At 42.5% G+C, this 12,774-nt stretch overlaps 1 protein-coding gene across 5 annotated transcripts in view; it reads right to left on the bottom strand.

Moving 5' to 3' along the window:
• Positions 1 to 1,048: 1,048 nt before the first annotated feature.
• Positions 1,049 to 12,774, bottom strand: part of IFT57 (intraflagellar transport 57) — a 33,260-nt gene continuing 21,534 nt past the window's right edge. Inside the window, exons 8-11 of one of the 5 annotated variants that reach the window (XM_073306390.1) lie at positions 9,730 to 9,861; positions 8,193 to 8,255; positions 2,780 to 2,846; positions 1,049 to 1,422 (exon numbers count right to left, since the gene is read on the bottom strand). In XM_073306390.1, coding sequence (XP_073162491.1) covers positions 1,244 to 1,422; positions 2,780 to 2,846; positions 8,193 to 8,255; positions 9,730 to 9,861 — 441 coding nt within the window. In that variant the 3' untranslated portion in view covers positions 1,049 to 1,243. The remainder of the gene's footprint in view (positions 1,423 to 2,779; positions 2,847 to 8,192; positions 8,256 to 9,729; positions 9,862 to 12,774) is intronic. The other 4 variants (XM_073306370.1, XM_073306398.1, XM_073306380.1 and 1 more) reach the window with 4 other exon arrangements.

Here is a 12,774-nt window from a genome sequence, read left to right as displayed (position 1 = left end):
TAGGGGAAGTACTTATTTCAAGAACAAGTGCATTAGGAATATGCACCTGATCAAGACATCAAGGTCACAGGTTAAACTACTACAAATGTAGAGAAAGATAACTTTTCCAATGACATATGGCATAACGTTCAACCCTTAATCTAGGAAGGCACATCAAATTCAGAATTCCCCCAAATGGTGACTGACTACACACAGATTCGGTCTCTCAGAAATATCAGCAATATGTTTCTTGAATTAAACAAACGTTAGCACTTTTCATCCACAGATCTCAACCACAATTGTAAGGAGACTTAGCCATTGTTATCACAGTTTTATAGATAAATGTTACTGATGCATGGAGAAGTTACAAGAACAATGCACGGTCTCACACAGGAAATCATAGAATCATAGAATATCAGGGTTGGAAGGGACCTCAGGAGGTCATCTAGTCCAACCCCCTGCTCAAAGCAGGACCGATCCCCAAAGCAGGACCGATCCCCAAAGCAGGAAATCAATGGCAGAGTTGGGAAAAGAAGCAAGGTCTTATGCATTTTTCAGGTGCACTTGCCAGATGATACTGCCATGCTTATCGAAGTGAGGGACGTGTAGGTCCTGATGGAGTCATGACACTAACAGCTGCCTTGCAAAGTACTGAGATTTTGATTTACAACAGCCCTTCTAATCTCATCAAAACCTCCTCAGAAGAGTCTATCAATCATCCCCAATTGTGTCAAACATGGAGGTTATTTTGTTCTATATATAAAATTCAAATAGGGGCTGGGAGGGGACCAAACAATTTACTTTCACTTGTAGCCAGAATCAGATCTGACCCAGGTCTCTAGCAAGGGTAGGCGTTGTATTATTCCGATGTCAGCAATTAAATACTAATGTTAATCATATGAAAATGGGAATAAATAGCAGACATTTTAAAATTCCTTTCAAGCCTTCCACAAGTAATTTTCTTTCACCACACAATATCTAATCAAGACTTGAAGATTATAGGCTGTGTCAATAGACTTTTATACTACTTAACATACTACAGTGCAGTAGAAGAGACAAGTTAGTTAATGAGAATTTATTAATGTATTTATAAAATAAGTTTGAAAGCCTTTAAGTCAAAAAATTCAGCATGGCTCCATTTATAGAGCCTAAAGTGCTATGTACACATCTGCAACACCCTAAAATGCATGACAAGCATATTGTAAAAAAAACAAGTTATAAAAAAATTTGATTTGTCTGAAATACAAGTAAATTCCAAGCAACTTTAATAGGCACCTATTGTAGTTTCAGGAATCATAGTTGCATGCATATCTCTAGTCATATTTGATTTCTCCTTCAGCTTTGACTGGAGTAATGTGTGTTCCACTACACCAATCCGTATGTCCATCTGAACTGTTTCCTGCTTCAGTTTGGTTAAGGCCTGCTTAATTTTTACTAAAGGAGCTGTTTAAAAAAAAAAAAAGAAAAAAAAAAAGGGCAAACAGTACATGTGTTAGTCTCCTGTACATGAAAAGCATTACTTTTTCCTATAATTCACTCCCTTTGCTAACTGGAGAATGAACAAAAGGATGTTATATTCTGGAGACACGATTTTACTGAGACATCATTTTTAACACACAAGACATATTAAAAATAGAAATAAGCAGTGATAATTTTGCTGCCTTCTTGACATGTTGGATCCGATAATGTGCATAAAAATGAGAAAAGGTTTTCCAATTTCATATTTTTTTGCACAGCAATAAGGCTCACCTGTCTACCTGAGGTGGAGTTTGGTGGAACAGGGAACAGTGAAGACACTGTCATCAACTCGCAGTGGAAGATCTCAGCTAGTAGAGGCTACGGCAGTGTTCCACATACCCCATTCCTTTTCCTCCCACCCCCTTTCACCTCTGCAAAGCAGACGCTGCTTCTTCACCCCTCCACACCACTCTTTGTGGAGCAAGGCATGTGGGGAAGGGCAGGGGGCAGCACAAGCTGCAGGTTCCAGGCTCTGGAGCTTGTTCTACCCATCACCACTGTCACTGGGCAGGAAGGGTAGTATGAGGCCAGGTGATTAACTCTGTATGGTGAGGGGAGGGTGTATACATTTTGCTTCCAGGGTGAGATAGCTATTGCAGCTGGTTTATCCCAGTTAGGCATCAGTAATTAAATAAAGTTGCAGCCCCTGTGTTTAACTCTATTAGGGTGTCTGCCTGATTCTCTCCATGTCTGCATCACAATTCCTTTTACATTTGAAACAGAGCAGGTTTCTCAGCTAAAAGAGACTTTAAGACAGCAAAACATATAGGCTTTTATGACTTTTAGAATTAATTTAAAATAGAAACAGTACAACCATCACAAGTACTAGAATGAATTTTTCTACTGGCTATAGGCCCAAACCTGTGAACACTTGCCACCAAACACAATGTTTACTGCCATGAGCAATCTGATGGTAGTAAGTGTTTGCAGTATCAGGCCCTACATCACCAGCAGTGTGTTAGTTATTTAGTTATTCAAATTAGAGAACCCATGAATTTTCTGAGATTTTTATGGTAAAATTCTCAAAAACCAAAATTTTGGAACCCAATGGGATTTAGACACCTAAATGCCTAAGTCACTTTTGAAAGCAGGTCTTAGATTCCTAAATCACTTAGGCTCCTTTGAAAATTTTACCCCGATGTTTTCACTTATTTAGTAACTCATTTCTGCTTTTGTTTAGTTTATTTTTCATGTACCAGATTATTTTTCCATAACCTAGGCCTGAATGTGCACTTGTTTCTCAGGGAATGGGAGGTTTTTCCTGAGGAAGGCATGTACATACCTCCATCGGTCATACTGCTTCCCTTCTCTTCCATTTCCTGCTTTACTTTTTCTAACACTTCAGTAATCTGAAATTGATATTAAGTGTGCATTTTTGAACTTCAATTAAAAAAAATTCCGAATAACTACATTAATTTTACAAAAATGACTAATCTGTGCTCAGCACTGTAAATAGAGTAGCAATATTTCTCAATGCCAAACTACTAATCCCAAACTGGATTTTTAATGTGAAAAAAAGAACAATACAAGTCATGCAACATGAATAACATTTTGGCAGTGACCTGGGTTTACTGTTTTGAAGAGTCTTTCATCATAGAGTAATAATAATAAAAGTGATGCATTTCAGTAACTGATGGAAGACAAGAACCACTATTCTCTTAGGCCTGGTCTACACTAGTCTGGGGAGGGGGGGAAGAATCAATCTAAACTTCAGCTATGAGAATAGTGTAGCTACAAGAATAACATAGCCGAAGTCGACATACTTAGATCTACTTACCGCGGCGTCTTCACAGTGGTGAGTCGACTGCTGCCACTCCCCCGTCAACTCCGCTTGCGCCTCTCATGGCGGTGGAGTACAGAAGTTGACGGGAGAGCGCTTGGGGATCAATTTATCGAGTCTAGACTAGACACGATAAATCGACCCCCGACAGATCGATCGCTACCTGGCGATCTGGAGGGTAGTGTAGACCTGGCCTTAGAGAATGGTTGATGGACTAGCACTCCTGTCTGCATTACAACAGATTAAGGATCGCGTTTTCTGAGCTAGAAGGTGGTTTGCCAGGTGATGGTGGTTACCACAAAAAACAGGTTGGTTAAGGAATCCAGAGGGATGGTACCAGAATAAAAACAGACAATGAAAGTTCCTGGGATGTGTACATAAAGTTCATTGGGATAGGTCTGTGTATAGAAGTAAGAAAAACTTCAGCACTGATACTGTATATTGAAAGGTCTGCATGTACAGTAGTATTGTGTCTGTAGCATGGATTGTGAAAAGGGAGCAATCCGGTTCGCTAATAAAGCACTTGGACCATAATATGGAAATGAATGGGTTGGAACCATTAAGCCACATTTACCTCCCTATTTCAATATGTTCAGAGAGAGAAAAACATTTTCACTACACACTTAGGGTGTATAGGTATGTCCCAGTGGGCCAAGTGCTGATCACAGCTATACCAGCAAAAATCTGTAGTAGCACCAAATGTATCTGGCTTTACTCCAGATATGCACCAGTGTAGCTGAGATTAGAATTGTGTCCAATATCCACACACTTAGTCATGCATTATTCTTTATTAGTCACACACTAATTACCAAAGCATAAAAACATTATAAAGACTTCAAGTTCATACAGTGTTCTATTTTTAAAAATTACTTCTGCTTTTAGGATGGAGCAGTATTAAATGCAAGGTTAAATTATACAGTACAGTTTATTATTATTTTAAAACAGGCATAATTCTGCAGAGGTCCTACACTTCAGTAGACAGATTTGTACTATGAGAGATACAAGGTGGGTGAGATAATATTTTTTATTTGACCAACTTGTTAGTGAAAGAGAGTTGCTTTCAAGCTCCACAGAGCTTTTAGGTTGAAAGCATGTCTCTTTCACCAAGAAAAGCTGGACGAATAGAAGATATTACGTCATCCACCTTGTGTCTCTAACATTAAAAAAAAATCTTAATAAATGTTGTGATGATGGTTTCTGGTGTATTCTAGTAGTGTGATGAGATAGGACTATTACAGAAGTTTAGTCTCTTAGTGGATAAGGTTTTTGTAACCTACATAGTAAAGTTAGTAAGTGAATGAAATTTCCATAAATTTGATTAGGAGTGTTGAAACAAAAGACTGACATTTGCAATCAAAACAAATTGATATTTTGAAACAAAACGTTTTGATTTTCCACATCAACATTGTCATAGAATCATAAAATCATAGAATACTAGGGTTGGAAGGGACATCCAATCCAACCCCCTGCTCAAAGCACGGCCAATCCCCAACTAAATCATCCCAGCCAGCGCTTTGTCAAGCCTGACCTTAAAAACCTCTAAGGAAGGAGATTCCAGCACCTCCCTAGGTAATTCCAGTGCTTCACCACCCTCCTAGTGAAAAAGAAAAGGAGTACTTGTGGCACCTTAGAGACTAACCAATTTATTTGAGCATAAGCTTTCGTGAGCTACAGCTCACTTCATCGGATGCATACTGTGGAAAGTGTAGAAGATCTTCTTATATACACACAAAGCATGAAAAAAAACCTCCTCCCACCCCACTCTCCTACTGGTAATAGCTTATCTTAAGTGATCACTCTCCTTACAATGTGTATGATAATCAAGGTGGGCCATTTCCAGCACAAATCCAGGGTTTAACAAGAACGTCGGGGGGAGGGGGAGGTAGGAAAAAACAAGGGGAAATAGGCTTGAATAGAGACTGGGAATGATTAAGTCATTATGCAAGGTAACCTAAGTTAATTGTATCCAATTTGCAAATGAATTTCAATTCAACAGTTTCTCGCTGGAGTCTGGATTTGAAGTTTTTTTGTTGTAATATAGCAACTGTCATGTCTGTAATCGCGTGACCAGAGAGATTGAAGTGTTCTCCGACTGGTTTATGAATGTTATAATTCTTGACATCTGATTTGTGTCCATTTATTCTTTTACGTAGAGACTGTCCAGTTTGAGCAATGTACATGGCAGAGGGGCATTGCTGGCACATGATGGCATATATCACAATGGTGGATGGGCAGGTGAACGAGCCTCTGATAGTGTGGCTGATGTTATTTGGCCCTGTGATGGAGTCCCCTGAATAGATATGTGGGCACAGTTGGCAATGGGCTTTGTTGTTCAATCTGTTTCTTCACTTCCGCAGGTGGGTATTGTAGTTGTAAGAATGCTTGATAGAGATCTTGTAGGTGTTTGTCTCTGTCTGAGGGGTTGGAGCAAATGCAGTGAAGAAACAGATTGATAGAGCCAGAAGAGTTCCCAGAAGTCACCTACTACAGGACAGGCCTAACAAAGAAAATAACAGAACGCCACTAGCCATTACCTTCAGCCCCCAACTAAAACCCCTCCAACGGATTATTAAGGATCTACAACCTATCCTGAAGGATGACCCAACACTCTCACAAATCTTGGGAGACAGGCCAGTCCTTGCCTACAGACAGCCCCCCAACCTGAAGCAAATACTCACCAGCAACCACGTACCACAAAACAGAACCACTAACCCAGGAACCTATCCTTGCAACAAAGCCCGTTGCCAACTGTGCCCACATATCTATTCAGGGGACACCATCACAGGGCCTAATAACATCAGCCACGCTATCAGAGACTCGTTCACCTGCACATCCACCAATGTGATATATGCCATCATGTGCCAGCAATGCCCCTCTGCCATGTACATTGCTCAAACTGGACAGTCTCTACGTAAAAGAATAAATGGACACAAATCAGATGTCAAGAATTATAACATTCATAAATCAGTCGGAGAACACTTCAATCTCTCTGGTCACGTGATTACAGACATGAAAGTTGCGATAATTCAACAAAAAAACTTCAAATCCAGACTCCAGCAAGAAACTGTTGAATTGGAATTCATTTGCAAATTGGATACAATTAACTTAGACTTGAATAGAGACTGGGAATGGCTAAGTCATTATGCAAGGTAACCTATTTCCCCTTGTTTTTTCCTACACCCTCCCCCACAGACGTTCTTGTTAAACCCTGGATTTGTGCTGGAAATGGCCCACCTTGATTATCATACACACTGTAAGGAGAGTGATCACTTTAGATAAGCTATTACCAGCAGGAGAGTGGGGTGGGAGGAGGTATTTTTTCATGCTTTGTGTGTTTATAAAAAGATCTTCTACACTTTCCACAGTATACATCCGATGAAGTGAGCTGTAGCTCACGAAAGCTTATGCTCAAATAAATTGGTTAGTCTCTAAGGTGCCACAAGTACTCCTTTTCTTTTTGCGAATACAGACTAACACGGCTGTTACTCTGAAACCTAGTGAAAAAGGTTTTCCTAATATCCAACCTAAACCTCCCCCACTGCAACTTGAGACTATTACTCCTTGTTCTGTCATCTGCTACCACTGAGAACAGTCTAGATCCATCCTCTTCGGAACCCCCTTTCAGGTAGTTTAAAGCAGCTATCAAATCCCCCCTCATTCTTCTCTTCTGCAGACTAAACAATCCCAGTTCCCTCAGCCTCTCCTCATAAGTCATGTGTTCCAGTCCCCTAATCATTTTTGTTGCCCTCCACTGGACGCTTTCCAATTTTTCCACATCCTTCTTGTAGTGTGGGGCTGAAAACTGGACACAGTACTCCAGATGCGGCCTCAACAATGTCGAATAGAGGGGAACGATCACGTCCCTCGATCTGCTGGCAATGCCCCTACTTATGCAGCCCAAAATGCCATTGGCCTTCTTGATAACAAGGGCACACTGTTGACTCATATCCAGCTTCTCGTCCACTATAACCCCTAGGTCCTTTTCTGCAGAACTGCTGCCAAGCCATTCGGTCCCTAGTCTGTAGCGGTGCACGGAATTCTTCCGTCCTAAGTGCAGGACTCTGCACTTGTCCTGGTTGAACCTCATCAGATTTCTTTTGGCCCAGTCCTCTAATTTGTCTAGGTCCCTCTGTATCCTATCCCTACCCTCCAGCGTATCTACCACTCCTCCCAGTTTAGTGTCATCTGCAAACTTGCTGAGGGTGCAATCCACACCGTCCTCCAGATCATTTATGAAGATATTGAACAAAACCAGCCCCTGGACTGACCCTTGGGGCACTCCACTTGATACCGGTTTTAAAATATTTGGTTTCAAAATAGTGCTTCAGATAAATAAAAAAAGTCACTGAAATTGACATTTTCCATCAGAAAAATTCAAGAAAAAACCAGGTCTTCTGACAAAAACCTTTTTATTGGAAATTTTTTGGCCCACTGTACCAAATATTTTTTTAAAAAAATATAAATAATAAAATTTAGGATTTTCTCATCTTCAAAGCACTTTACAAACATTGACTGATTAATCCTCAATAGCCCTAATGAGATAGGTAAAATCCATATTTTATTTTATATATTTATATATTATTCTCCTTAGAGATGAGGAAAACTACGGGGGAGATCTTTAGTAGCTTGCCCACCTCACAGATAGAATCAGTAGCAGAGCTGAGATTAGAATTTTGGAATCTCTCTCTCAATCCTGGGCTCACAGTTCTAAACCACTTTCACAAAATGAACAAATTCTAAACGTTGATATGAAAAGTACTTCATATGAAAAAGTTTATTTCATACAATGGTAAACCCCAGTGTCAAATGACTATGCACAGTGGACTATTTTAAAAGTTAGAAAACAATGCATGAAAGATTGGAGCTCTTTTGAGAATTAAGACCATAACACAAATTATGTGAAAATATATTCTACCTCAGAAAGAGTTCTAGTCCTTTCTGTTACTCCTCCACTTCCCTGCTGGTATTTCTCTTTGGCCTGGAAGAGAGAACACTTTCTGTATTATTGACAAAACAGAAGCATACATACTGATTAGAGAATTTATTATAATAGTTGCTCTTTTAGATCCCAATTCTGGAAATCCTCATTCATGCATGCAGTGCCAATGAAATCAATGGAGTGTGAGGGAGAGTTTGCAATGTCTATCATTCAAGAATCTCAAAGCACCTTAACAAATGGCAATTAAAGATCACAACACTCATGTGAGGGAAGTAAGTTTTATCAGTTATTAACAGGTGCATAAACAGAAGCACAGAGAGTGCAAGTGCCTTATCCAGACCACAGTGAGTTTGTCAGAATTGGGATGGAACTCAGCAGTCCTGAACCCCAGGCCCTCTTTCTCAAAAGAGGAAATTAACCTGTCACCATTCTGGGTTTAACTGTACCTCTACCACATCCATTTGCTGGATTGGGCCCCGCAGACAAGTTCACACAAACCACCCAGGGGGAGGCAGGGATGAGGAGGAGGAGCTCTCTCATAACTTTAAGCCCTGTAGTTAGGGTACTCACCTGGAATGTGGGAGACCCTCAGTTTGAGTCCCATCTCTGCCTGAGGGGGAGAAGGGGTTTTAACAGGTATGACACCCCCTACCCCAGGTGAGTGCCCTAACTATTGCAGTATGGGATGTGTGGCTGCCTCTCCTGTTGAAACTGTAGCTTTGGGTACAAATAATTAAAGAATAATTTGGGCTAGAGAAAGAGAGGGAATACACATAACATGACAGCATAAGCATAATGATGACTCTGTAGCCTGGTGGTGAGAGCACTGACCTGGGATGTGGGAGAGCCAGGGTTCAATCCCCCTGCTCCGGTTACTCTAATCATTGATTGAAAGACTGAGAGCCCCCCACCAGATTAGCCCAGAGCCCAATGGTCAGGGCACCCACCTAAGAGCCAACAGATTCCTGTTTAAATCCCTTCTCACCCTCCTCAGATGGAGGGAGGGGAACTTGAACAGGGGGCCTCCCACATCCTAGGTGAGTACCCTAACCACTGAGCTAGAATTTATGAGGGAAGTTCTAGTCCTCCCCTGGCTTCTTGCTAAAATGGCACAGGTGCCTAACTCTGGAAGATGGAGAATCATTAGGCACCTCTCTGTAACTTGGATTTGGGTGCCTGTATTTATATGATGGGTAGGGCTTAGCATACATCGGCATCTACCATTAGTTAACATACTAGTTTTTATGGTTCAGTCTAAGATGACCCCTTTTCCCCCAGTCATTGCATAGGAACTCAGGCTTTGTTATCACACTGATTTTCTAGGTGCCTAAAAGTCAGATGTGATGCTCAGAATCACCATATCCAACTCCTTTTGTGCACCCAGGCCTTTGTCTTCTACCTACAGTCAGAGGGAGAAAGTAGATGTAGACTCTGCAGGCTGCACTTGATCCTTGGGCCATACTGTAGACAACTCAGCCCGACAAAAAGCAACAGCAATGGGTCAGTGCATTACCTCACTCAGCTGGGCTTGTGCTGTACGATATTCCTGAACCAAATGCTCCAACTGATTGTTGAGGTACTTTTCCCGACTGTTGACCTTTTCAAGGGTCCTACTGATTTCATTATGAAGTTTGTCAAGGTAACCCTAGAAAACGATATTCTGTGGGTAAGATTATATTTTGTATGTAATGTATGAACACAGTTAAAACTCCTCTAATTCAGAAAGGATATTGAAACATAGGAGTCTGAGATGGAAAAGAATTACAAGATCACTTGGCCTATGGCCAATGCAGGACTGCACCTATGATAAGGTTTTCTAGTGTTTAGTTTAGCCCAGATTCAAAATTTCTCAAGAAATGGTGCTTCTACCATTTCCCCTAAGATTATTCCAGTCTAATAAGTCTCACTGTCAGAAAGTTATTCTGACTACAGTATTTAGCTAATTTTTCCTTTTTAAAATTCCCTCTGATTATTAAGAAGCACCCACCACAGTATAGTCTTTAATAATTCCTCTCCATTTTCAGGATGTACCCACTTCAAATACTTGTTGTCAGCTATGTCCCCCATTACTTATCGTTGGACAAATTATACAACTTTACAATAATTTGTCCTTTGTCAATCCTGCCAGCCCTCAATCACATTTGTTGCATTTCTTCATAGTGCTGTAAAACAATCCCAAGAAAACTGAATCAAACAATTAATATATATCAAAGGGTATGTCTAACACTACGAAATTAGGTCGAATTTATAGAAGTCGATTTTTTAGGAAGCAATTTTATACAGTCGATTGTGTGTCCCCTCACTAAGTGCATTAAGTCGGCGGAGTGCGTCCACAGTACTGTGGCTAGTGTTGACTTTCAGAGCATTGCACTCTGGGTAGCTATCCCACAGCTCCCGCAGTCTCCACCGCCCATTGGAATTCTGGGTTAAGCTCCCAATGCCTGATGGGGCAAAAACATTGTGGCGGGTGGTTTTGGGTACATGTCATCAGTTACCTCTCCCTCTGTGAAAGCAACGGCAGACAATTGTTTCGCGCCTTTTTTCCGTGCGGACGCCATACTGCTTTAAGCAGATGGTGCAGTAGTACTGCTAACCGTCACCATCGAACCACTGCTTCCGCTTTAACTCTGCTCTCCTGCTTTCATGAATCCACCTCGCAGGTCCTCTTGTCGTTCTCTAGAAATATCTATTCTCATGGCATCCGTCATCAGCCACTGCTTCTGCTGCAACTCTGCTCTCCTGCAGATACCATACCACGGCAAGCATGGAGCCCGCTCAGATCACCGCGGCAGTTATGAGCATTGTAAACACCTCGTGCATTATCCTGCAGTATGTTCAGAACCAGAACCTGCAAAAGCAGGCGAGGAGGCGACGGCAGCGCGGTGACGAGAGTGATGAGGACATGGACACAGACTTCTCTCAAAGCATGAGCCCCATGCAAATTGGACATCCTGGTGGCAATGGGACAGGCTCATGCTGTGGAATGCCGATTCTGAGCCCGGGAAACAAGCACAGATTGGTGGGACCACATAGTGTTGCGGGTCTGGGATGATTCCCAGTGGCTGCAAAACTTTTGCATGCGTAAGGACACTTTCATAGAACTGAAGCGCAAGAATACCAAGATGAGAGCAACCGTTACAGTTCACAAGCGAGTGGTGATCACCTTCTAGAACCTTGCAACGCCAGACAGCTACCAGTCAGTCGGGAATCAATTTGGAGTGGGCAAATCCACTGTGGGGGCTGCTGTGATCCAAGCAGCCAACACAATCACTGAGCTGCTGCTATCAAGGTTAGTGACTCTGGGAAAAGTGCAGGTCATAGTGGATGGCTTTCCTGCAATGGGATTCCCTAACTGTGGTGGGGCGATAGACGGAACCCATATCCCTATCTTGGGACTGGACCACCTTGGCAGCCAGTACATAAACCGAAAGGGGTACTTTTCAGTGGTGCTGCACGCACTGGTGGATCACAAGGGACGTTTCACCAACATCAGTGTGGGATGGCCGGGAAAGGTACATGATGCTCGCATCTTCAGGAACTCTGGTCTGTTTCAACAGCTGCAGCAAGGGACTTACTTTCCAGACCAGAAAATAACCATTGGGGATGTTGAAATGCCTACAGTTATCCTTGGGGACACAGCCTACCCCTTAATGCCATGGCTCATGAAGCCATACACAGGCACCCTGGACAGTAGTCAGGAGCTGTTCAACTATGGGCTGAGCAAGTGCAGAATGGTGGTAGAATGTGCATTTGGACATTTAAAAGCGTGTTGGCGCAGTTTACTGATTCGGTTAGACCTCAGCGAAACCAATATTCCCATTGTTATTACTGCTTGCTGCGTGCTCCACAATATCTGTAAGAGTAAGGGGAAGACGTTTATGGTGAGGTGGGAGGTTGAGGCAAATCACCTGGCCGCTGATTATGCGCAGCCAGACACCAGGGCGGTTAAAAGAGCACAGCAGGGCGCGCTGTGCATCAGAGAAGCTTTGAAAACCAGTTTCATGGCTGACCAGGATACGATGTGACAGTTCTGTTTCTTTCTCCTTGATAGAAACCCGCCCCCTTGGTTCACTCTACTTCCCTGTAAGCCAGCTGACCTCCCCCCTTCGATCACCGCTTGCAGAGGCAATAAGTCATTGTTGTTTCAAATTCATGCATTCTTTATTAATTCATCACACAAATGGGGGATAACTGCCAGGGTAGTCCAGGAGGGCTGGGGAAGGAGGGAAGCACTGGGTGGGGTGGTGGAGGAGGAAGGAACAAGGCCACATTGCACTTCAAAACTTATTGAATGCCAGCCTTCTGTTGCTTGGTCAGTCCCCTGGGGTGGAGTGGTTGGGTGCCCAGAGGGCCCCCCCCCCGCAACGTTCTTGGGTGTCTGGGTGAGGAGGCTATGGAACTTGAGGAGGAGGGCAGTTGGTTACACAGGGGCTGCAGCGGTGGTCTGTGCTGCTGATGCCTTTTCTGCAGCTCAACCATACGCAGGAGCATATCAGTTTGATCCTCCAGTAGCCTCAGCATTGCATCCTGCCTCCTCTCATCACGCTGCCGCCACCTA

Source organism: Lepidochelys kempii, chromosome 1, assembly GCF_965140265.1.
Source record: "Lepidochelys kempii isolate rLepKem1 chromosome 1, rLepKem1.hap2, whole genome shotgun sequence".
NCBI lineage: Eukaryota > Metazoa > Chordata > Testudines > Cheloniidae > Lepidochelys > Lepidochelys kempii.
This window is presented reverse-complemented; position numbering and strand designations above follow the sequence as displayed.